We start from the raw sequence: 25438 nt of genomic DNA, 5'->3' as shown, positions 1-25438 counted from the left end.
GACATGTTCGCCAATAATTACACAGAAACCGCTTTTTCTTAGGGTTTATTGAGGCGAACGGCCGCACTCCCCTTGAGACGACCCCCGTCGCCTTCTTATCCGGATGATACAAACGCGGAGGAGAGCTTTATTCAATCCGGGACCTCTCCGACAAACGGCTCCACACCGGGCACTTACCTCGCTCGGGACCGGATCTCTTCGACGGGGGCGGTCGGGGAGCGATGCGACGGCCGCTTCGGCCCCTGTCCCCGGCACCCTCCCTGCGTTAAGCTCGCTCCTGCCTACGAGCCGCGGGTCCAGACGGTCCTCCGTTACCGGCGCCTGCCTCTCTCTCTCTCTCTCCTCTCGGGCTCGGGAGCTCCTGGCAGGTGACGGTGTCCTGACGGTGGTCTTTCCGCGCTCGGGAGGGCAGCGCGTGAAACTCTTGACTAATCTCCGCAGCTCGCTCCGCTTCGCCTCGCGCTCTGTCACGTTGCCGCCCCGCCGCCCTCCGACGTCATAGAGGATAGCCCCGGTCGGTGACGTAACGCCGTCACAAGTACGGAAACCCCACCCCGCGGCGTCACCCCCCCCCCCCAAAAAAAGGAGTCTAAGCCTGTTTACTGCAAACCGTCAGCGGCCCCTGATTAACTTGTATTCACTTTAGTTGATTTTCTTGTTTATTTGTATGTAGATTTTACTTTCTTTTCTATTATTTTATTAATTATTATTAATTATTAATTATTTATTATTAATTTATTTTTTCATATTTACTTTGACATCTATTTTTTTTTTTCCTTTTCCAAACAGTGGATTCTGCAAATGTATAAGAATGATCGTTTTACATTCATCTTAATGTCCCTAAGTTCATTTTGTTAAATAAAGAAGAGGGTAACAGGAGACAAAGATGGAGCAGCAAGGAGGTCAAGCACGGCCCGGGGCTTGACCCCCACCCTGTTTCAGCGGGGCCACAGCTTTAAAGGCTAAATCTCCCGCACAGTTCTTTCTATATTAATGGTACCGAGTCACATTAACTGGCTGTGGGGCACAAGGAGGAAAAAAAAATAAAATAAAAAAAGCTTCTTTTATATTTTGCATAAAGACTCAGAAACCAACTGGCTCAACTAAAATAGTATCGTGCCTTATTCCAGGGTTTTTTCTGTTTGTCAGTTAGTTTGAGGTAATTTGATGAAATGCACCAGTTGCAAGTAACAAATTAAACATTAAAATGCAACTGACACACATTAAACCCGGGACTTTTGCAGTTGCTCAGTTGGTAATCCAGCATTGCTTCATGTAAAAAATACCCCTTTGCTTTGCTGTTGAAAAAGTGATATACAAGCGAACTTGCCTTTTTTTGCCAGCCCAAGATTGTCCATCCTTGCATCATTTTTGGACTAAAACAAAAGCAAATCCAGTATGTGATGTCTAAATAATCTCTGCATTTGTGTCATCTATTTTACGGCAAATCACATCAATAGCAAACATTTTAAAAGGGGTAAAGTCTATAATATTTATCTTACAACTACTAATTTAAACCTATGAATTTCACAGCGGCACAGTTAGGTGGAAAAACAAAAACAAAAACAAAAAAAACCCACAAAATGTGATTATGTAGAAAAGCAAGAGCTTTATTAGAGGGGAAAATGAGGAATTTGACATGATGGTTTTGCCCAAATCTTCTCAGAATCTGAAGGGAGTACAAAAAGTGCTGACGACACAGAGCCCGACAGCACCGCAAAATTAACCTTAATTTATGAAATCTAAGGAGTCCCCCTATCGTCTGACCCCCTCTCCCTCTGTTTTTCCACCCACCCCAGCTCTTTTGCCAGCTCCAATACTTCGCCATGGTGGAAACGGAGCAGCTCAGGATTCAACCAGCTGGAAGACAAGGGAGAGAGAGAGAGGGGAAGAAAAGTTTTGGGTGAATTACAGAGAAAATGCAACAAGTCGTAACTAATAATCCTTTTTTTTTTTCTTTTTTTGGGTCATTTAAATGCAACTGTAAAGGGCGACCGACAAGAAAATGAGCCCTGTCCATCTCACAGTGCAATTAGGTCGCCAGCAACAGCAAGGCTTTCAGTCAACTTTATACATTCACAGCTTTCAAAAAGTGACAAATAAAAAAAGGGATCTTAAGGCCTCTTACAGAATATTAAGGGACATTTAGCATGAAATGTTCTCATTGTGCTGAATAAAAGACTGAAATGTGCCTACTGGGAATGCTCAACATCTGCTACTGTTTTTCATCACCACAGCCCAGACAGAATAGAAACACATCAGTATTCAAGGGAAAGTACAAGTAACACAGTCTGCATGCAAGAAGTTTCCACTGAACACAAAAACCAGGTGACTACTGAGCAGGGAGGAAACCAACAGGTCAAAGGGGAGCAGCGGAGGACAAATACCCAAAGCTTGATATCACAGGAAAAAAAATCATTAATTCTGTGGATATTTTAAGATCATTAGTTCCCCCCCCCCAACAGCTCCCATTGTGCACTCCCATTAGCAACTACTGGAACAAAAAGAAGGTTAAAAAAAAAAGACACCTCCGGGAGCAGCAGAAACAAAGGACTGAACTCAAAACATTCCTTCAAAGTACTTTTTCGCAAGGTTTGCGTAACCAACGTCCTTCGGCTCGTCTCTTTGATCCACCTTACTTCCCAAAAACTGTGAGGTCAGTGTTTATGCTGAGAGAGCCGGCAGATCAGCACGCACCCACTTTATCTCTAAATCTAACTGTTGAGATTTTCAGTCTGCCAGCATGTTTATCCAACTGGCCTCTGAACTCTGGACACTGATGTGAAAAAAAAAAAAAAAAAAAAATGCATTTCCCCAGTCAAAAACAAACAAACTTCACATTAGGTATTGAGGATTTGATTTAAAAAAAAAAAAAAAAAAAAAAAGTGCTTGCACTTCAATTGTATAAGTGCTTTACATTGCAGTGCAACATTCCTGCTATGAGTTTTTTTGTAATGAGCATTTTTCCAGTTAGATATGGGACAAGCAAGACTCAAATGACCAGCATGCGATCTGTCTAAAGCTACTTTGAAACTGGGCTTACACCACATAGTTTTGGTACTGAATACTGCATTATTGACAAATAAGAAACTAGATTAAATTTCAGTTGTGTGATGGTAAACAACAGCAGTTACTGTCACTTTTTAAGTCTTTAAGTAGTTAAGTATTTTTAAGATCCCGTCTACTACATTTCTCTCACAACAGCTCACGTCTGGAGAAGCCCAAAGCTGCAAAATGTAAAGGGGAGTTCACAGTGAAGTCAAGTGGACTTGATCTAGTCAAATTAAAACATTTCTCAAGTAGTTCTTTTTCGTGAGAAGCCTGGCCTCATTCAAATTCTTAACTTCATCTTCTCCCAGTACTTTCTACAGTTTGGTCGAAATAAATCATATGCAGCAGCCAAACACTAGATCACCATACAGTCTAATCCAGGAAATGAAGTGACAGTGTGTCTTTACACACCCATTATCAGTAACATGATATAGTTTCTCGGGAATAGTTTGGTCTAATAAAATAAATAAGGAAAAGACAGACGGGAAATCACATGCATCACCAGGAGAATAATTACTTGTAAACATTGTAAAACCAGGCTGAGCTGACGTCACATCGTTTAGGTCTACAGTAATATTTCACGGTAAAGCGCATATTGATTTAAGAATTAGCCAAAATCAATCAAATACTTCATTTTCAACCACTGCAGTCTTTTTTTAATATCCAAAATATCTTTCACAGAGTCCACGAGAGTGAGAGCGGTGCTTGAGCCGGGGAGGAGCAGGAGATGGTAGATTATACTAATGAACAAACTAAGGAAGGGAAGGTTAAAAAAAAAAAAAAAAAAAAAAAAAGAGAAGAAGTGCATCCAAGGTGAACGGTTGAGGAAACGTCTCAACTGGAGTTTTCGACAAATAAATTGATCTTTCTGATCTGTCATGACTGCGGTGAGTCTGGGTACTGAGACTGAAGCATCAGCATCACTGAAACCTGCTGTTGTGACAGGAAACACATTTTAATGTGAGCAACACAGAACTGGTCTCCTCTGCTGTCTGCTTCACAATATATAGACCAGGAGTTTTCAGAGTCTGACACTGTGTTCTGCTCTGAAATAAAATCATGGTTACAGTGAGTTACGCTTAGTACATATAATGAAATGGGCGCTAATAAACCTATGCTGAATTACAGTACCTTTTAGCAGATCCTGTTTGCCATGTAACCATGGAGGTACACACTGAATCTAAATTACATGTATCGTGTTTGTGAGTTTGGGTTTGACTGAGTTAGGGCTCCAAGATGCCATTTTTGGCACAAGCTGAGGCAATCGGGCGCCAAGGGTTTGCAGCTCCTAAATCGAGGGGACACATTATAATAACTTGGACTGTTGTTTTCAGAGCACGACATGTACCTATCCTTTTCACCTCAAACGGTATCTTTGCCTCACACGGGGAGGCTCGCCTCACAGTTTAAAACATCTGATTTAGGTTTTGGTTAAAGCGGTCACATACTCCATATTCTTCGCCAAATTACACATTTTGGATTTGGCTTTAATTATTTAGCCATTCCTCAGTCCTCTCTTTGCGTATTTTAGCTCAAGTTTAAGCAATAAAATCATGCTTCATATTCGTTTCCCTCCATAATGTCATTGCGGTTTTCATGACACTTCATGAAAACCAACAGCTTTGGTTTTTTCTCAGTGCTACAAATTAAAACCAGTTACATGATGTCAGAGGTGACTCAAAGTGACAGGCAGGTTGGACGATGAGTGTCTGACGCTCCCTGTGTTTCCCCCTTTAGAGAAGTAAAGCAGGAGAATATATAACTGGATATTAAAAACCAGAAATCTGCTGCATGTACACAAGAATCAAAGGAAAAAGGCAAAGCCATCGATTAAACAGAAGCAAACCCGTCCAGCGAAGGCAAACAATATGCAACAAACATCAAGCTTTTCAAACACCGTCTGGTGAAAGGCATCTCTTGAAACATGCAGGGCATTCTGCTCTGCGCTGACTTTTACAGCAAGGCAAGCAGAGCTGAACCCCCCAGTTTATCATAAACTGCAGTGTAATTTGCTCCTTTTTATTGCTACTGCTACCTCTTAATGGTTAGGAAGAAAAGACCGTCGAAGTAATGTTCAAGAACACACGTGTGCATGTGTATAATAATGCGTGCAACATCATAACTGATCTCAGAACGGTGGAAGTTGAGTCAAGGGCAGCTTGACAAGCACACTTGCCTGTAGCTAACTATAGCTAGTCACCCGCCAAAGATCCCAGGATTATCCACAATCTGCAAAGATCCAAAAACTGCTGCTCCCCCCTCTGCTTGACGAGCCCAAGCCTTTGTCAGTGGGACATGGACGCGCCCACGAAAATGACCCGCATAATAGCGGCAAGGGCTGGTAGCCCACCTAGCTTCCAAAGACAATAGCCTACTGCGGCCACAAGAGGGCAGTAAACTACTGGAAGAATGCAAACAGTGATTATCAGATCCTTTATGGGGCAGAACACTGTTCTGAGATAAGGAGAGATATCACTTCCACTTCAGTATCCTTCTAATCGATGTCTACTTTTAGCTTTAACTGGTCACTGCTTGCCTCGCTTGTCCTGACAGCACGCCACTGCTTTAAATCCTTTCCGTTTCTACAACAGGGATCACACTGCCGGAACACGGTGAATCTCTTGAATTGCTGATGCCGCACTGAGTCTCCATCTTCCATGTTTACACCTCACAAAGTTGAGACACTCGGTCAACTCTTGTATAATCTCCACCTTTCAGGGGGAAAAAAAAAAGAGCCCATTGGAGGGGGTGTGAGAAGGAAGAAACAGGGTTTTAAATGAAGAACACTTGGTCTTTACAGGCGGTGGCACGGGCGGGGGCTTCCGTGGCAGCGGAGAAGGCAGCTACGATGGAGGCGAAGACCACGTTTGGGCTCTGGGCGGCGTCGATGGCCGCGTGCAGGCCCTTGGCTCTGTAGTACTGCACCAGAGGGACCGTCTGCCGGTGGTAGGCGTCCAGACGGGAACGCAGCGTCGTCTCGTTGTCATCACTGCGGCGGATGAGGGGCTCACCTGTCACCTGAATGTACACAAGGCGGGAGAGATGAGAAGAGGGGCAAAGAGAGAGCAGCACAAAAAAAAAAAAAAGAAAGGTATGGTATAGTGTGTATGAGATGGTAAAAAGCCTGTTTTAGTTCATGTCTAATATTATGTCATTGCAAACATGAATTTCGTCTTTGTTTCACAACGCACTCTAATCAAGTGTCACTTAACCCCTCTCACTTTCCTCTGCTCAGTGTTACTTGTTGCTTTACTGAAATCTGTCTCTTGTGTTGGTCGACACAAAAGAGCTTTGGAAACCGCCAAATGCCGGGGATTGCGTGTCGCTGTGAGTGGTGCTGTTTGCAGGTGAGCCACTCGGTTTACACACATATACAAGGAGTAAAGCATATTAAGCAGAGATGTACCGATCTAGTCTCTCGGATTAGTATTGGCGTCGATACTGACCTTATAAATTGGATCAGGCATCGGCCAGACCGATCCACATTAAATCCGATTTTTCCTTGTTCATTTTATTTTAAAATTTAGTGTCTCGGCCATCAGTTACTTTCATTCAGTGATGCCACAGCAGTCCCTGGCCTCATGTTACCTTACATAAAAATGATCCCAACAAGTTCCATACAGCACTGGTATCAAACCAGTACTCTGTATCAGAAAACACCCGGAGTTTAAGTATCTGAATCGAAACCAGAAGATAAAAAGTTAGATCGGTGCACGCTCAACTTTAAGATTCTCTGCACCACATTCTCTCAGACAAACAGGGTTTTTTATAGAAAACTAGATAACAAATCAGAGGTAAAACAAATTCCTTTGTTTCTTGCACTTTCCACACTCAAACTTATTTTATGGAGCATTACACGGAGCCTGTTTGACTCTTTCAAACCCGCTTCTTGGGTATTACAATGTCCACGTTTTAGCACAGACACATTCGCCTTCTCGTTTTTTTAAGTTCCTCTGTGGTGTTTCCATCAGGAGAATGTTTAGGTGGGGCGGTCATTATTTGATTATCATATTCAAACTGACTACACCCCAGGGCTGTTTGAAGTCTTCTCCATTACTGGTGAGTTTTTCCCCTCACGTCACAGGCCAACTGGGATGTGACGTGATTGAGCCATTTGCCTCTACTTGTCCCACCTGTTGTCATGTGCCGCTTTAACACACAGACAAAACGCATAATGTGACTGATCAATTAGTCATCTGCTGAGCTAAAGTCAGCCAACGCTGGAAGCATCTCATTATAAGTTTAGTTGTTAAATGACGGTCTAAACAATAGCCTCAGTCCCTAAATGTGTGACCTTTGTTCTGTTTTAATTAATAAAAGTGTAATAATCTCCTGAGTCTGCAGGAAACTTTGAACTATCAATAAACCAAGAAGAACATTCTCAAGTGGATTAAAATGAACTGAATGTCCAAAATATTGAAAGACATCCTCCCAATATTAAGTTGAAGTTCTGCAGTCTCATCTCTAATTCTTTTTTTTGTACATTAACCAGAAACATCTCGTATCGAATTCAGAGTAAATTCCAAAACATTTTATACATCCAGAATGCATCAAAGCACTTAGGCTGTAGCTGCCTGACTATCACAAATTTCCAGACTGGCAGCGATTTTAGGTAGGTGGCAATTTAGCTAGAAGTGGTTTCTAAGTGGGTTGATAGTCAAACTACTTACGTCATCCTTCATGGGCTCTTTGGGGGGGTTGAACTCCTCGTGGTAGGAGCGGCCACTGGGCTGATGAATTAATCTGGGTAAAGGGAGGGAAGACGTTGAGAGGAGGGGCAGGACAGGGAAGGGACAGAAAAGAAATCAGAGTGAGAAGAGGAGGAGGAGGAGGACAGATGAAGGTTGGACAGCCACAGTGACTCACTAACTACTTAACTGTCCTTCTCACATCCCACACGCTGCCCTTGTCCTACTTGGGCTTGAAAAGGCAGCAGCCGGCCTCCTCCTCTGAAAGGACCCCCGTGGACAGACAGACAGCTCTTTGCAAACTATCTGTATTTTCGATTTAATGTAGAGTGGCTGTTATGTTATGAAGAGAGAGGACATAACTGTGCTGCAATCACCAAACCCCAATAAAAGATTGCACAACACACATTTTCTAAAGCGCTGACACGTGTTCAGATGAAGGTCTCTGAAAACACATCTGCCTGCTCAATGTGTGGTTCAGCTCCAAATCAGAGCACAGAATGTTATGTTGAACTGTTTTGAAACCCGTTACATAAATCCTTATTTGTTGCTCAGTGGAGGCAGAAGAGCTGGAGACAGCTTCCAACTTTCTTTTGAATTCTCTCTTTTGCCTCAACCTGTAGAGCCTACGTTAACAAGTCAGTGCCATGCAGACCACAAAGCGGCACAGAGAAATTTGGCAGAGCGTTTTTGCAAAATAAGCAGCGGTGGAAAGCTGGTGATGTGGGGACAGAGCTGGGTTGTAAAAATTGGATACTGTCAAGATGGTTTCAACTGGTTAATGGCACAAATTTGAGTGTCAAAGTTCACCAATGTCGAAGTCTGTACAAAAGCACAGTGAAAATGTTCTTCGCCTCCCCAATGATCGTGGCAATTCCGATGTAATTTTAAATTTCACCATTATAAATCCTGGGTTGACAGTTTCAGATATTACTTTATTTTATAAATCATCATATACACTTTGTCACTGATCCTCACACTATACTAAACAACTCTCAAAACTAAGGCTGTAACTAACCGATTATGAAGAATAAAAACATTAAATCCTCACATTAGAGAAGCTGGCATTTGAGATTAATTTATCACTATAAAATGATGTGTTTCTCTCTGGACATTTATCCCTGCATTAACTGATTTTTTTGGCCACTAAATTTTTATTCCAACATTCACTGTCTTTCTGCTCTGGTTTTCTCCAGCTTCTGAGAAAACACCAGGTTCTTTAGCTGCTCAATGTTCCACTATGTTCTCTAGCTAGTCACTGACTTTGTTCTTCTGCTGTTTGATGCTGAGCAGATCGGGTTACAGCGGCTTTTTAGAGCTTTTCGCCTAAAAACAGCTGCTGCTATGGCCAAAATGCTGTGAGAGCAGCCAGACTGATCTGAAACATTAAAAAGGTGGGCTGTAAAACCAAAATAACCAACTAAAAGACGCTGAAGCCCCCGTAGAGCTCAAAGGAGCTGCAGAGTCGGCTCATAATTCTCTGTGGCTTCATTACAATCACCCCTTGAAAATGTAGTCATGTGATCAATTGTTGATTTGAAATTATTGATTACAGTTGCTTTCACTGTCTGAATTCTAGCCTGATTCTTGATTCTAACATTACCACAGAGTCAAGAAAAGTAGCGTTTTCCCCCAACACACTTAAAAAGTGACGCTGAGCATCGTTGGCATCTTCGGCACATTTCATCAGGGACTGACAAGTCAGCTTCTTGAAGGATTCAACCTGTGACCTTTCCACCGCAGGACGCCCTCAGCCCCCTTCAGGCCCCCTTCTGATAATCACATGCTCTCACGTTCCACTTCTCTGCAACATTATCTCACAGTCCCAGACTCACCGGTTCACATGAATCAATCTACCTGCCTGGGTGGATTTAACACGGCGACAGAATGAGGAGCTTCTCAATCAAAACACGAAAATCATAAACCACTGCTGTCTACCTGCAACGTGTCTGGGAAATAAAACAGACTGAATTCTCTCTCTGGTGTTGAATAATTGATTCTCTCTCATTCTGGCCCCTACCTGCCACAGATCCTGCGGACCAACAGAGAGTCATCGACGGCAAACTCGATCACAGAGTCCAGCATCTCGTGTCTCTTGTCCAACAAGTCGTCCAGCTGGTAAAGACAAATTTAGAGGGAGTCAACCGAACCTCATAAATAATATCTAGATACCAGATCAAAACCATCAATCTTCTCCCAGCACTTTTCCCTCATTTTTGATTTACACTACACCAAATAAAAAAAATCAGCTGAATTTCAAAAATGTTAAATGGTATAAAAATGTATTTCTGTCCCTGAATGTACTGTTAGCGTGAACTGAGACAGTAAGGTATTTTATGCATGTAATCTAAATGAAATCGGACACTGACAAATTTAAATAAACAGTTCAACATTTGGGGAATTAGATTTTTCAATTTTAAGTTAAGATGAGAAGAAGGATACCTGGAGATGATTAGCTTAGCTTAGCATAAAGACTGGAATCAGGGGAAACAACGTGAGTTTGTCTAATAAGAGAGACAATAGGTGTATTTCCCAAAATGTCAAATTATTCCTTTAAATTTCTATTGCAAGCGACAAGTTATTACTGGACTATAGACTCTCTTTTGATAAATTAATTCCACCCTGTACTGTTGTGTTTCACATGATATTACAGCTCCAGGAAGCAATGATATCTGCACAAATCCTAACCATCTCTGCTTGTTTGACTGTTCGGGGGAATCCGTCCAACAGGAATCCATTCCTGCAGGCCGGTGTGTCCAGGTTCTTCTGTATGAGCTCCACGACCATCTCATCACTGACCTACAAGAGAACAAAAAGAAATTCTCATCCAGTTATTCACACTGTAATCTGCTACACCCTGCATAGCAACAACGTTGTACAGGAGCCACATGAAGTCAGTCAACAATACTAACTAGACCACAACATGCTGACACTGCTCCGTTGCTTCTGATGCGTGCAAGTTCTTCAGTCTCCATTCACAGCAAATTTCCTTGATCACGAGAAATGGAGCAATTTTATATAAGGACAGTGGACAGACTTGTTTATACAGTGGATGTAACAAGCAAACACAGCAGCAAACACTGACAGATGAACACAAATGGTAGAAAATGACGTCAGCAAACAGCTCTGAGATAACCACCGTGAGAAATCAGTCACATGCCGAGGACACTGCAACAGCTGCATAAATATACAATTACTGTACATGTACACAAACGCAGAACTAGGGGGTGTTTCTAATATTTTGTCCATCCTATTTATGCTGTATCAGAAAGGGTAGAATAATTAGATGGCAGTCATCACAATACAATAACACGTTGTCAATTAAACAACAGACACAACATAATTGTCATTTGAGCATTTAAAAAATTGTGCGCAAGTGTGGCTCTTTTAAAAAAAACAGACATCAATGTAAGATGTTTTTGTGGATGTAAACAACATTGAAGACAAATAAAACATATGGTCACGTGGGACTGAACATGAAAGGGTATTAAGTCAACAGAGCCTCAGAGAAGTCAAAGGGACGGAGAGAGAAAAATACACACAGAGATCATGAGAAACAGATGACAGGAAATGTTACCAGTTTGCCAGCATCCATGGTCTCCTTGAGTCTCTTTCCGAGCTCGGAGCCTGAAGCCACCATAGCCCTCAGCATGTCTCCGGTGGCCAGGTGGCAAACACAGTACTGCTCTGCTAGCCGGGGGGCCTGCAAAGACGAAGAAATCACTCAATTTACCCGCCATTATCCAACATTAAAGTCGGAAATTATCAACACCAACCAGCCAAATGAAGGATAGGTTTGGCTTTGGATTAATTGATATTTTCATTATCAATTAATCTACTAATCATTTTCAAGTACAATTAGAGTGGACCATTTTTTCCGACCAAACGCAAGTTAATTCATTTTACTAATCACACAAGACAGAGAGACAAGCAGAAAATCCTCACATTTGAGAAGTTGGAAATGAGTTTGTTTTTTTTGTTTTTGTTATTTGATTTATTTTTTCAGCTCTAAATACAAAAATCCAGTCCTCCAAAGTAAGTGAATCTACAGAGCTCTTATTAAGTGAGATTGCCGCATAGTGAAAGCTTAGTGAGAAGAGAGGAGTCACCTCAGATTACAACACAGGTTGAAGAAACAAGAGACCAGAGAGACAGACGTAATGTCAGAGCACGTGCCCCTCAGTTTGACAGGCACTTGTGACTGATCTGACAGAACTGCACAATGTAGAGATGTCACATGGCGCTTGAGAGAGGTCGTTTTGACATATTTTAGTGACCAAACTTAACTGACATCCAGGCACGTCTCCCATAAAGCTGCAACAATAATCATTCTGAATGATGTAAGTTTGACACTGAACTCTAGCAAGCAACTGATAATTATAGACTTCTACACCATCCATACTATACCGCTTGCAATCTAATTATCTTTAGTGAATTTTTTGAATTGACTATTAGTCGGTTATCAATATTGCACAATATGACAAATGACAAATGACTCGATATTCTTTTAAAAAATGAGTAGCCTGTTATTAGAAGATCAGCTGGTAAACCCGAAGCACAGGCTTGTCTAGAATAAATCCTAGTTATCTTCCACCTGAGCTTTCTCTACATTATACACTCTCCTGTATTAGTTTACTCTCACATACGTACACACTGCCGTCAACCCGCAGGCCATTACATCAGGCTCACTGCTGAAGCTTTGGTTCTAGGCTCCCCAACTAGTTGTCCTGGCAACCTTGTCCTGGTAATTTATGAGAAGGAGCTCATTAAGATAAACACTAATGCAGCTAAGAGTTGTTTTCAATGTTTTTTTGCTTTTTTTTTTATTATTTTGTTAATACATCACCAAAGAGTGGAAAATAACCATCACAATTTCCCAGAGCTAAAGGTGACATCTTCAGATTGTTTATTTTGTTCGACCAACAGTTCAAAACCCAAAGATATTCAGTTTATAATTATATAAAAACGGAAAGAGGCAGAAATTTCTCACATTAGAGAAGCTGAAACTAGGGAATGTTTGGCATTTTGTACTAAAAATTACTGAAACGATTAATTGGTTCAATTTTCTGTCGATCAACTAATCGAGTAATTGTCTCAGCTCTAAACCGTATCACGCACAAGCACAAAACAGGGCCACGGTAACACCTTGTTCCTGGAAACAAACAACTAATAATGCAAAAGTGATTGATCCGCCAGTTGATAGGTTGAAAATACCAAATATTTCCTCACTGCAGCGTTTTAACGATAAGGAATTGCTTGCTTTTCTTTAATTCACAGTTTAATTCAGGCTTTCTTAACCGGTGATTATCATTGTGAACTTTTTATAGACTGATTAAAACTGCTTAAGCAATATTCGACAAAGAAAAGTTAACTTTAAATTTGCACGGCGAGGACGTTTGCCCACCGATTCGGCAGTTACGGGGAAAGTTAAGGGAAACAAAATTAACAATACAGAGCGTTCGGTTCTCCATTATTTTGATACACCTATTGTTGTGAAAATGTTAGACATCCCAGTTAAAGTCTTAACACTATTTAAAATCCACCTTCAAATTTTGCAAAACCTTTAGTTTAATTGTGACAGAAAAAAATTTCACTGTGTTTTCACCATCAAGTCAACAACAGACCACATTTACACTTGTCAAATCTGGACTTGATTAACAAGTAGACTGCAGTTACTTGTTGAGGGACACAGTTTCAGATTTGTGAAACCTTTATTCTATTTCTGAATAGAGAATAAAGGGCAATTTTACTGCTACGCCCCCACCCAAAAAAAAAAAAATCCAGACGACATCTGACCTGCTTTATATCAAATCCCACTATACAAGGATTTAAACTTGAACCAGATTAAAAGGCAGAAGCATGATCACATCAGACCAGGTGTAGATTTCAAAAAAATTACCTCAACCCAAAGAAGCTGAAGATTCTTAAAAGCACATTTTTCAGATTTGTGAAACCTTTAGTCTATTTGTGACACTTTGAAACTGGACACAACCGAATCGGAAGCTCATTTCAGTGTCGTTACTTTTGCACTGTTAAATGAAGGGGGTGCAAGTGAAAATAAAAACAGACCAGGTGTTACACGTAGTTACTTCATCATGAAACTACAAAAACATATGGTACATACATATTTCTAAATGTCTCAGAGTTTAGGGGAGTTGTTATGGGAGTTAACTTCATCATATACCTGAGTTGATAAACAGAACCGATAGGTAAAGCCAGGTAGGCTAGCGTTAGCGTTAGCATTAGCACTAGTATTAGCATTAGCATTAGCATTAGCATTAGCTTGTACTACTACCGACCATGCGCTTCACACTAATGTTTTCCCAAGCTAACGGCTGATGGCTAACGGCTAGCTCCGTGAGCTCACCTGAGTCCCTTTCCCGGCTCCGGGCGGTCCGAGCAGGATGGCACGGATCCCCTCCTGCACATCGGCTATTGCCTCTTTTAGCTGCGTGCTGGGAGCCATGTCTGGACCGGGAGAACCACCGGAGAAGAAACTTTAACAAAGTCTGTCGGCGCGGTCCTGGTGACGCCGGAGCCCCGTTGGCAAGGAGAGGAAGCGCATCCGCCTCCTCCAGGGTACAACGGTTAAACCCCACCCCCTACTGGAAGATACGGCGTTTGATTGGCTGTCAGACTGTTCTGTCAATGTTTGTGCGCGCTGATTGGATGCGTTTTCGGGCAACGCCGCATTGTGTAACATCCGAACAAGGCGTCGTTGCGGAATGTCAAAGGTTGGGATGTGTGTCATTTCTTTCTGATTACACTGCTTATGTTGTCGATTATAACCTCCCTGAATTCGTTTTTGGCGTTTTGAACTCAGTGTGTAAATATTCTGTCACAAAGCAAAGGGTTTAAAACTTTACTTTAGCAAAAATAAAAGGTATTAGCATCAGAATATACTTCAAATACTAAAAGTGATGGTACTTATTACGCAGAATGGTCCACTTCAGAGTGATACTATATTACTCTATGTCTAATGCTGCAGCTGTTAAACGTTAAGGCTAATTTTAACTACTTTATGTATCGCTGGGTAGTTTAATGTGTAATAATACCTCATGATTTATTTGTTATTTGTAATCATTTGTTATACGTTGTATTAATAATCTGAATCTGCAATGAAATGTATCAGAGTAGAATAAAATGGGAAATACTCGAGTAAGGTACAAGTACCTCAAAACTGTACTTAAGTACAGTACTTTCCACTACTTTTTGAACTTGTGCTGTTTGGTTTCCCCGTCTATCCCATTAATAAGTCCAGACACACCATATTAATAGCCTGATAACTTTGCTAACTTCCGCATTAATAAGAGAAGTTTTACTTTAAAAGTTAGAAAAAATCCAGGCCTGTTTTAATATTTCGAAAAAAGAAAATCTACAGTAATGGTAGGCAAATCCGGCCCTCCAACAAAAATATTTGGCCCCCTGACGAAGTCTGAAGTCTTCCCTTTAGTTTACATAGAACTTAGCGGGGTGTCTGTTCACTTCATGTCGCCGAACTGAAGTCAGTGAACTTAGGACATGAATAACACAGGTCAGTAATAAAACTGGTTCTGTTTGACACAGAGGAGATTTTCTGTGCACATCAGAGTTCTCACGGTTTCCTTCAACCACAAATGAGGCAGGTGTGTGGAAACCAGTCAGTTACAGCTCCAGTCCTGTAACGAAAACACATTATTTTTGCCAAATGAATATGCACATAAACGGCTGTAACTCAGATAGTACAAACTGTATTGGCAGATACAATCCTAAACCCGTTTTATAAAACAATGTTATTCTTAATGAATTAAAAGAAATAAACAACTGTGTTTTATTTACGTATTTGTTTAATTTCATTCGTGCCTGTAAACACTTGCCCCCCTTCCCCCTTAATAAATAATGCTGTTAAAAATACTGGCCCATGGTTGAAAGTAATTGCTGACCTCTGATCTACAATATATACAGCACAACACAAAGGAAAATAAATTAACATATGTATGTTTAGATAGTCTATGTCTAGATTATTATTGATTATTACATTAGGGTTTTCATATAATTTTTTTTTCTTATTTATCAATTATTATTGATGAAAGTACTGAGCTGATTTGGCGGGATGGGGCTCAGGGCCAGGGAAGAACTCCTTACATTTTGGGGCAGACCTAAATCATTTAATGTGACTTTGAATTTTTTTGTCTGAAGTCTGGTGCATGTTGTTTGACACCGGCCTCTGCATGTTTTCTTTCCTGGCCCAGGCCCCATCCCTCCACCAAGTCTGCTGCAAATTCGGCTCAGCACTTTTTGCGTAATCCCGCTGACAAAAGACACAAACAAACAAACCGACAAGCGGACACGGGTGCAAACATAACCTCCTCGGCTGAGGCAGCAATCTTTAAGGTTCACTTACTGAACAAACACATCTCCCGATGTGAGATGCAGATGGAAGCTCCCATAAAAGGTGATAAATAGACCTTGAGGTCTTTATTTATTGGCAAAATTATTCATGTATTTTAAAAACCAAAACATTGTCAGTGCACGGGGGCTTCTAATTGGTTCTAATGACATAGTAATGAAGACCACAGAAGATTACAGTATAATGAGAGCTATCTTTAGTATCATAAGTATCATATTAGATTATGTCAGTTTGCAAAAATCTCTTTGCAGACTTTACTGACTCTGTAGGAATGGACTCCCCTACAAAGGCCTAACTTTTATGGTTTCTTTAGTTTATTTAAACATTTTTTTTTTTTGTATTTGCCCTTTATTTTATTGTGACAGTACAGATTGGAACAGGAAAGGTTTTTTTTGTGTGTGTGTGTGGGGGGCTGGGATATCTTTAGTTTTTCATTTTTCTACTGTGGCAACACAGTTGCGGTGCAGATCGTTGAGAGCTTTGGAAAAAAAAAAAAAAAGTCATTACTTCCTCTGTGAAGCCTTCAATGTAGATAAATAATTAAAAAAAAAGAAACAGATCTGTAAGAGACTATAGACCAAATACTGAGGAAGTGAATCAATCATCGGACGTCACGAGTTGAAGGTCTTTAAAGCCCTCTCCACCTTTGGGTCTGACGGGAGGGATTACAACAGTGCTTGCTGTCGGACTCAGATCTGGTCCTCTTCCAAACTCACTGACGGTCACACACACACACACACACACACACACACGCACACACAGCAGGACAATGCCCGAGGCTGATGTGCTGTATTCTGATGTCAGCTTCGCAAGAGCGACGGGGGGCGCCAAGGGTGAGTCTGACCTTCCTGTGCAACCACTTGAGGTGTGTAGAAGTGTATGCCAAAAAAGACATGAAATGAAGATGTGTACCGGCTGTACAAGTACAAGTAAACGTCTGTAAAAAAGCGTGAACTGTTCATTTAGAGAGTCTTATCTTCATGGCAGCATCCGTCTCACTATCTTTGAATTAGCAGACTTGACTTCCCAGACTTCCCTCTTTACATTTTTCAAGTCCAGTCGTTTCTAATATGAAAACTCCAGATACTTCCAAGAGTTGTTTCTCTTGTTTGCTTTTTGTTTGTATTTTCTTTTCTTTTTTTTTTGAGTAAAACACAAATGTTTAAACATGCACTTCATCAGGGGCCAGCACCTTCAACTGCAGTTTGTTTTTCTGTTTTATTTTGCTTCATTTTTTTTTGTTGCGTTTTTGTGTTACAGAGACCACGTCCTCATCAGCTGAAACGACCTATTCTGAAATTAATGTCTTGAAAACCCAGCCGCCCGCGGAGCCGCCCGGTAGGTAATAAAACAGCAAGTGAGTGGTGTGATTGGCTGGTTGACAGAGAACGAGGCAGCAGCTGGCGTTTTTCGAGCAAAAGTGGTAAAAATAAAAAAAATTCAAGAATTCCTGCTTCTTGAATGTGAATACTGACTTGGTGTCCTTGGGCTTCTGTGATAGGAAACTTGAATCTCTTTAGGTTTTTGATTGTTGATCGGACAAAACAAGACATTTGAAGACATCACCTTGGACTCTGAGAACTTAGGACTTGTTTTTTTTTAAGAAAAGTAATCAGGAACCTAAGTTAGTTACAGCCCTATTATTGTGTATAGTAAAGTTTAAACGACAAAATGTATATTGTGTAAATTTACAACAGTAAAAAAAAAAACATTTCTGCCCTAAATTTTTAGTATTATGACATAATAAAATGTGTAATCTTCGATTTAACTTCAATCAGTTTCGTGATTAGTTCAAGCAAATAGGACGAAAAGTCTCTTTTGAAAGACTAAAAGATTATTGAAAGGCCATATGTGATCTTTTAACCACGTATTTCTAAGGTGTTATCGGTGATAAATGAGGAACTTAAGGTCGAGATGTGGTAAACTGCTGTTCTGTGTGTTTCTCAACCGAACGTAACTAAGAATATTTACCAAAAACTTTACCAATGGGAACAAACTTTCAACAGCCTCCTCAACGGAAGCAGAGTTGTCTTTTTTTTTTTTTTTTTTCAGGAACTGGTTCGAGTCTGACCACACGGGTTTTCCTCTCATCCGTCTCACTGTAACACCCCCCCCCCCTTCCCCGCAGTTAACTCCCCAGTACCAGCGAAAGACAGACTGTCTGAAGAAAAGATCGGACTGTGTATCGCGAAGTAGTGTGAAGAGAAACCAAAGTTGAGAGGAAAAACCGGAACTGACCATGACGAAAACTCATATATATATATATATATATATATATATATATATATATAAACAGCCTCCTGCTCCCTGTGTTTATGTCCTAGTTTTACGTCCTCGGTCAACATTCAACCCGTTTCCTCTTGATTCAGTTATCGTTGTTTTATGATTATTATTATTATTCTATGTTTGTCATTTCTAAGGCTTTCTACATTCTGTGTCCACTGCCACACCGACTGTGACTGTCTGCAATCTTCGTCCTGCACAAAAAAAAAAACAAAAAAAACAAAAACAAAACAACCTGCTCTTGCATATACGCCCTGGTGGCAATTTATTAGGTACACTCAGCTAAAACTAATGCAGCCTGACACAACGGTCTTGCAATACATTCAACAGCACCACATCACGCGGTCGAATCAACGCCTCTCTAAGACACTTTCAGCACAAACGGAAGATTGTGACCCTCACGAAGGGAGGCTCCATGGCCGGACTGTTGTATGTCAGTGTGCAGGGCCAAGCCAGGAAACCGCGCGAGCGGGACTGCTCCAGTTACACAAAACCGGGTTTTGTAATTTAAACAGAGTCTCGGAAATCGGTTTAGTGGAGAGAAGTCAGTCTTGCCCGGACACCCAGGTGTAAGTAAACGGCCCTGTCTGTCTCTTCTGCTGCCCGCAGCGGTGACAAGTGGGCGATCGAAGGTCCCGGTGGAGAGAGTGGCCCTGCTGGTCCTCGGTGCCCTCCTGGCAGCCGCTCTCCTCGCCCTCGGCGTCACCTGTGAGTTCACGCCGCCTCTCTCAAAGGGAATTCCGGCGGCTGCTCTTCTTGCGCATTGTTTGATGGGCAAGTCTCAGTTGACGTGTTTTCCCTTTGGTAGAACTGTTGTAAGGTAAAAAAAAAACGAACAAAAATTAACAGAAATCAAATGAAATGTGCGAGTCCAGATCTCTCCATATGATTAAACATCACTCGACGTTAGTCTGATTCTCTTCATCATCAAGCACTGACTTTTGAACCAAATGGGCCTTTTCTGACCTGTACTTTTCTTCTTCTTTTCTTCTTCTTCTTTTTTTTGTTTTTAAATCAGTGTATAAATACATTCAAATCACAGAATGCCTCCAAATGCTGAAAGCAGACTATGATGCTGTGGATACAAATCTCACAGGTAAGCTGGTCAGACTGAAACGGTTTGAAAGGTCTAGTCCACAAGTCTCTGCAAGGTCACTTTAATATGTGTCACATTTTGGATTAAGTTTTTAACATTCCTCAGTTTAATTCTGCCAGTTGAACCCTGATATGAATCTGCTTTCAAATGTATCTCCGGTTGTGTGTTTTGTTTTGTATCTCTCACCATTTTTGACTAGTGTGAAACTGACTTCTCTGGTCCTGGTGAGCGCCTGATCAAGTGAAATCTTTTTTTTTTTTTTTTATCGCCTTTCACTAACAGAGAGGCACGGGAAAACCAAACCAAGCCACACGGTGCAGCCTACGTGCCCGAAACCTCCTGGAGCAAAAATCGGTAGGTCCCTGGTCTCATCTCTCTCCCGCGTTTTTGTGTGTCCTCTGTTGACGATTGGAGAAACACCCGAGATGGGCTGACAGGTGCAGTGAGTTGGGACTGTAGCTGCCGTTGCAGGACGCGTGCCTGTGACGGAGAAAGCCGTCGGTCCACTTTCATCCCACCGTCCCAGATCTCAGCCCCCCCTTTCACCTTTTAAGTTCCCGCTGCTTCCAAACCAAGCGCGAGCTTGGCTGAGCTCTCCGCTGTGATCTCTCCAAAGGTGGCACGTGTCTGAAGTGCGACAGGGGCTGGGAGCCGCATGGGGGGACGTGCTACTATTTCTCCGGCGGTAGAGCGACCTGGGAGGTGAGCAGAGATGAATGCGTACGGCTGGGCGGAGACCTGGTTCAGATAAACGGCGTGGAGGAGCAGGTAAAGCGCGCTGCTGCGCGTTCACGTTTTTCCGCATGTTTCCTCGCGTCTCACGGGGTCAATGTCGTCCACTTTTTTCCTCTCCAGAGATTCCTGGTCGATAGACTGAGAGAAAAAATGAAGTATTCTGAGGACAAGTTCTGGATCGGACTGACGGACTCAGAGCACGAGGGCAGATGGTTGTGGGTTAACGGCTCGTCGCCGGACCCAAGGTTGGATCGCCGTGAAAACGTTTCCGCCCAAACTTCGGCTCGAAGTGACCGGTTTGATTTGACCCAGCTGTCTCTGTTCCCCGTCTCTTAGTCTGACTTTCTGGAGCGGCTCTGAGCCGGACAACTGGACCGGGGAGAATAGCGACGGAGAGGACTGCCTGAGGATGGGGGAGAAGTACGGAGCTCGGGACCTGAAGTGCTGGTTTGATAAATCCTGCAAAGTGCCTCACAAAAGCATCTGCGAGAAACAACAAGGCACTGGACATTATATGGTCACATGTGTCTGAAATCTAGTTGAGCTCCAGGCTGCAGCCGGTTCAACGACCTGTGGCACGGTGCTGGTTTTTTCTTTTAAGTTAGTGTCAAAAAACAATGGAGGAGCTCGCAAACGTTTGAAACCGCGTCTACTCCTTCCTCACCTAGAGTCCATGGACATTATATATCGCCGAACGCAAGACGTCTCCTACCTTCACTCTAAAGTCAATGTCCGCAGTGTCCGTGACCTGGAAGGCTTCGCGCTTCCACGTCGCGCAAACGCGCGCACAGGCAGACGTCCGACCGCGATCCCAGAGCTCCCGGAGAAGTTCCCATTGCGCAGAAGTCGTGCTCATGCCCGCGCATTTAAAAAAAAAAAAAAAAAAAAAAAAAAATCAGACCTGAGGTGAGAACGGCCCGAAAGCGTCGAACCGTGCGCACGGATCGTTCTGCAGGGTGAAGCTCCGACACACGTCCTTTTCGGCTGGAGGGGGCACTTTGACATGCAGCTTCGGACAGTTCAGGAAAGGACCTCGCGTATCAGAACGGGACAGCGATTGGACAGGATCCAATTTGTGCCACAGCGGCATGGGCGACCCGCCGAACCTCTCCCGAACTATTTTTCAGCCAAGTGCTTCTTTTCTTGTTCCCTTTTGTTCTCACTTCTGCACTTTTAACACTTTCAAACGACAGACACCGCTGATCCGGCATCTCCAGTTCACAAGTGCAATAGAAACTCGCGAGGTAAACCGGCAGTTCCCGTCCACCGGACGGTCATCGCCGGCGATGGGGCGGCGAGACGACCGGGAAGGCAAACGGCCGAGCGCAGCTTGAGCCCGTTAACGGCGAGCTCTCTTTTTCAGGGGCGCGGAAAAAAGTTCAAATCGCCGCAGACGAAAGACGACAGAGATGCGGCGGTGATCTTTAAATGATGCAAGAGAGCAAAGTAACCAAAACCGGGTTTTCTTAGGACTTTCCAAGAGGAGACTGCACTGAGCATGTGCAGGGCGGACCGAGCCTCACTATGTGGTCGCCGCGTATTGGGCCTCGACTGAGACCTGCTCTATGCCGGTATCGATAATGATATGACTCAAATGAGTAGAAAAGGTCATCTGGGTCATTATGGATGGAGAAGGAGACAAGTGGCACCGCGATATGGGGCCCGGGAGCCTCAGGAGTGGGTCTGACGTCTGATTTTTGTCTACAATCAGTTTTTGTTTTTAAAGTCACAACTCGAATGTGTGTGAAGCCGCCGGAATAATGAAACTTTTAAACCGTCAATTTTCTACATTCATTTCATTTAAAAGTTCAATCGGTATTTAGATGATGCATTAACGTATTCAAAGTGAAACGTATATACAAGAAGATAATAAAAGATGATACAGATTTTCATGAATAATTACATTTCCTTCGCCTGTCTTTAAATGACCAATAACCAACGTTAAAAATGGAAGCACGAGATTAATCTTCATTAATCGTATAAGGGCTTTTAAATTTTACCTCTTCTGATGTGAATATTATCATCTCACAATTCATTTTCCAGTTCTCTTCTAGTTCTCTTTAGTGTCATGCATAGATGCCAAATTAATTTTTCAGTTAATACTTTTGTTATTTATTCTTAACAGCAGTTTTTTTTTTTTTTAAATTCAGTTTAAGATTTTAAAAGGTCCTGGAGTGTTCACGGAGCACACTCCAGGTTTCATGCTGAGCCCAGTCTAACATCTACAATCAGTGATAAACAAACAATATTAATTCTTTGATTCTTTTAATAAAAATGTTAACGCCTTTGAACAAGTTTGAATGCATTGGTCTGCTGATGTCAGTGTATTGTGAAATGTGATGCTATAAAATCTGTTGCAATTCTCCATGAATAAGAAAAGGGAAAAATATTTTACAGCCTTTCAAACTTACAGAAAGTGAGTGTTAAATGCCTTTTTTGACATCTGTTTTATCAGTTATCATTTTTAGGTTTTTTTTTTTTTGTAAAAACCCAAACAAGAAACTAACCACAACAAGGGAGTAAACATTTCTACATCTGAAGTGAAATGACAGACAACAAAAATCTTGGTCAAAATAAACTGAAGAGCACAAATAAACCTGTTTGATTATGGGGATTCATATTAATAAGCCTGTTCTCTTTGTCATTGTCAAACACGAGGGGTCGGTTTGTCAGTTTTTTGTTCAAAACATCCTGAAATAAAAGGTTATCAGAGACAGGATGGATGCTGGAGGCAGTGTGGCTGAAAAAAAAAAAATCGCTGACCATTTCCAGCATTTTTTTCAGGAGATTGCTATAGAAATAATGAACGTTTCTGGAATTGAAGTTGACCGCCCTTCCGTCGCATTACAACTGGGGACAAAATCCCAGACAAACTCGTGGCTCAGGACAAATCTGTTAAAAGAACTCTTCCCCTCAACAAAGAACGACTGGACTGCGACTGTCAAGAGTCTAGAGTAACCCCTGAGCAATATCTCTAAATGTTTAATGATTCACATTTGCATCACCTTACAATGGCTGTTGAAGTGTAGGGTATAGTGATCTTGCGTATAATTAAAAAAACAAACAGGTTAGATACACTACATTGAAAGTACAACCTCAGTCGGACCAAAGTCAGTTCACCTCTGACCTCTGCAACAAAAGTGAGTACCACTTGTGATTCCCAGTTAGAGCTGACTGCATGAACAAGGTTATAAAGTCACGCGTGAACGCCACAGGTTTCCCAGTTTTGTCCTGGTTTGTGTCTAATGACACATGGCTCCACACGGCACAGAAACAGCTGCAGCAGTGGTTGGGAGGCACAGGAAGAGCCGTTCTAGCGATAGCAGAGGGCGCAGTGGGCGTCCTCAAAAAAACCACGCCACGCACAATTCACTATTTACACAACCTTACATTTAAAAAAACAAACAAAAAACAGACAGGTAAGTGCCTCTGACTTGGCACAAGGATTATGTGCGGAACAGCTGCACCTGTTACAGGGAGGGACAACAGAGATCTCATCGGTTAAAACTGGAAACACTTGAGTGGCTGTACAACAGGCAGCGCAGTAGTAATCTTTCCTGGTCCTCTTCTGTTTTGGAGCTATACATAGTTCACTAGCATTCAGCATTACTTTTTCAATATTTTTATTTGTTTGCAAATAAACATGGGTAAATCTCAACTCACAACTGAAGTCGTTAACATTCAACTGACTCGAGGGAAACAAACAAAAAAAAAAAAAACAAAGACTTGACATACGGTTTAAAAAAAAAAGTTTCTTTTTAAAGATGAAAGATGTCGGGGGCGAATTCACAAATGATCATTTAGACTTGGTCTCAAATTTGCTCTTAGATTAGTTTAATGCTGGTTCACAAAAATAAGGGCCGGTAACGATCAGTGCCCCTGCTCAGCAGTGGCACCAAACGACAACAAAAGATGACAACATGGCTCATAATTTGTGGTTTGTTAACAATGTTGTGGAGCGCAGTACAAATATACAGCAGTGAGGACATGGGCAGTTGTTTTCGTTGGCCCAATGAAACTGTCCTGATCTTGACTGGTGAGCTAACAGAAGCACTGAGTCCTGCCACGTTAAGGTGCCTCAGCAGCTCAGCTCTGCTACAGCTCTGCACGGTGTCCAGATTTTATGCCACTGGAAGTTTTTTGTACTCTCACACTCCTTGCAAAATTTTCCCAGTAAAATATCCTTGTAACATTCTCTGTGTGTACAGAGCTGAACGGTTTGAGTCCTAAATTACCAAGAATTCACGGCAAATTAGTCCCGGTGATGTTTTTGGCCACTCGGGGGCCATTGGAAACAACATTGCGAACACAACATTGACAAATTAAGTTGATGTTGCAAACTTAATGGCAAACAGTGTACAGTGAGTTTTATAGCTTTTGCTCTCCATAAACAGCCGCCCGCATGCGGCCGTAAATGATGTTATGAGGCAGTGAGAGGGAACAAAAACAGCAAAGCTGTGGGTCGGACGGCTGAGCAGTGAGCTGAAACTCACGATAAAGCTCCGTAAAGTAGTGTGGAGCTGTAGATTCAGTTGATAAATCTCTGTAGGTTCATTACTACAGTCTTAACATTTTTACGTGACACACTGTTATTATAAAAATATTGATAACAGCTGCTTTATGTTAGACGAGAACCAGACAGCTTTGTGCAGGAGATGAACTTAGACACCTATCTTAAGCCTGACTCTCAGTTACATCTAAGCCGTTGACAAAGTTTACCTCTGCGAAACCAGCCCGGTAACAGTCCAGGTCCAAAAAGCAAGATCTAGAATGGTTTGAAACAAAGACTGTCTGTAAATTTTGAAAAACATCAGTGTATTTACTCTGAGTCCAGGTTGCAAAGAGATTGAAGGAGTCGCAAAGCATGGATGTGAACCTCCAGTGTTTGGAAAAAATTTAGGCTTCATGATGATTTCGTCAAAACTTGATAAAAGAGGTGTCTTTGCAGTTCAACTAATTTTTGGTGTTAGTTTGAGAGACTTAATTTTCTGTTTGATGGAATGTATTGCTCTTGCATTTTTACGCAATTTACAAATTTATGAACTCAACCTGATGCCCAACTTTAAAACACAGTCCCTCCAAAAACAACAACAACAAAAAAGGTGAATTAGCTGCCTTCATCATTTCGAATCCACCTCGTCAGGTGTAAACGCTGGGTCATCCATCGACTGTCGGTCTCGTCCATCTATCTTCCCC

At 41.9% G+C, this 25438-nt stretch overlaps 4 protein-coding genes and 1 long non-coding RNA gene across 8 annotated transcripts in view; 1 reads left to right on the top strand and 4 right to left on the bottom strand.

Moving 5' to 3' along the window:
- The window catches only part of rnf19b (ring finger protein 19B), a 34014-nt gene extending 33567 nt beyond the window's left edge, over positions 1-447 (bottom strand). For both annotated transcript variants that reach the window (XM_040122073.1, XM_040122072.1), the window contains exon 1: positions 178-447. The gene's annotated coding sequence lies outside the window, so the exon portion shown is untranslated. The remainder of the gene's footprint in view (positions 1-177) is intronic.
- Positions 448-1588: 1141 nt separating this feature from the next.
- ak2 (adenylate kinase 2) lies at positions 1589-14313 on the bottom strand. 2 transcript variants are annotated; one of them, XM_040122633.1, is made up of 7 exons: positions 14107-14313; positions 11317-11442; positions 10428-10538; positions 9760-9854; positions 7722-7794; positions 5850-6069; positions 1589-1860 (listed from the first exon to the last, which is right to left on the bottom strand). In XM_040122633.1, the coding sequence occupies exons 1-7, from the start codon at positions 14203-14205 to the stop codon at positions 1853-1855; spliced, it is 732 nt and encodes a 243-aa protein (XP_039978567.1). In that variant the 5' UTR covers positions 14206-14313; the 3' UTR covers positions 1589-1852. The 2 variants fall into 2 exon arrangements, with proteins under 2 accessions (XP_039978567.1, XP_039978566.1); XM_040122632.1 differs by lacking the exon at positions 1589-1860 and having other exon boundaries at positions 5809-6069.
- A 2426-nt stretch (positions 14314-16739) lies between these two features.
- Positions 16740-20960, top strand: LOC120786777 (C-type lectin domain family 4 member E-like). 2 transcript variants are annotated; one of them, XM_040122423.1, is made up of 7 exons: positions 16740-16961; positions 17389-17466; positions 19430-19507; positions 19790-19861; positions 20124-20275; positions 20363-20487; positions 20579-20960. In XM_040122423.1, exons 1-7 carry the CDS (start codon positions 16898-16900, stop codon positions 20772-20774), a joined length of 765 nt encoding a protein of 254 aa, XP_039978357.1. In that variant the 5' UTR covers positions 16740-16897; the 3' UTR covers positions 20775-20960. The 2 variants fall into 2 exon arrangements, with proteins under 2 accessions (XP_039978357.1, XP_039978356.1); XM_040122422.1 differs by having other exon boundaries at positions 20124-20487.
- Positions 18651-21067, bottom strand: LOC120786779. Its single transcript, XR_005706759.1, has 2 exons — positions 20955-21067; positions 18651-19221 (listed from the first exon to the last, which is right to left on the bottom strand). It is a non-coding gene; the product is annotated as an uncharacterized LOC120786779 (long non-coding RNA).
- Positions 21068-23297: 2230 nt separating this feature from the next.
- Positions 23298-25438, bottom strand: part of LOC120786776 — a 47293-nt gene continuing 45152 nt past the window's right edge. The window contains 1 exon segment of the mRNA XM_040122421.1: positions 23298-25437. Coding sequence (XP_039978355.1) covers positions 25363-25437 — 75 coding nt within the window. The 3' untranslated portion in view covers positions 23298-25362.

Source organism: Xiphias gladius, chromosome 24, assembly GCF_016859285.1.
Source record: "Xiphias gladius isolate SHS-SW01 ecotype Sanya breed wild chromosome 24, ASM1685928v1, whole genome shotgun sequence".
Classification (NCBI taxonomy): Eukaryota; Metazoa; Chordata; class Actinopteri; order Istiophoriformes; family Xiphiidae; genus Xiphias; species Xiphias gladius.
Note: the sequence above shows the minus strand (reverse complement) of the source record. Positions and strands in the feature narration are given on the sequence as shown.

Bases quoted from the DNA above. Each gene is read 5' to 3' on its own strand.
- LOC120786777 (XM_040122422.1), top strand. From the start codon at position 16,898: ATGCCCGAGGCTGATGTGCTGTATTCTGATGTCAGCTTCGCAAGAGCG. The intron at 16,962-17,388 runs GTGAGTCTGACC...TTTGTGTTACAG, and splicing joins AGCGACGGGGGGCGCCAAGG to AGACCACGTCCTCATCAGCT. The intron at 19,508-19,789 runs GTAAGCTGGTCA...TTTCACTAACAG, and splicing joins TGTGGATACAAATCTCACAG to AGAGGCACGGGAAAACCAAA.
- ak2 (XM_040122632.1), bottom strand. From the start codon at position 14,205: ATGGCTCCCAGCACGCAGCTAAAAGAGGCAATAGCCGATGTGCAGGAG. The intron at 11,443-14,106 runs GTGAGCTCACGG...TCGTCTTTGCAG, and splicing joins GAGCCGGGAAAGGGACTCAG to GCCCCCCGGCTAGCAGAGCA. The intron at 7,795-9,759 runs GTAGGGGCCAGA...CCCTTTACCCAG, and splicing joins GTCCGCAGGATCTGTGGCAG to ATTAATTCATCAGCCCAGTG.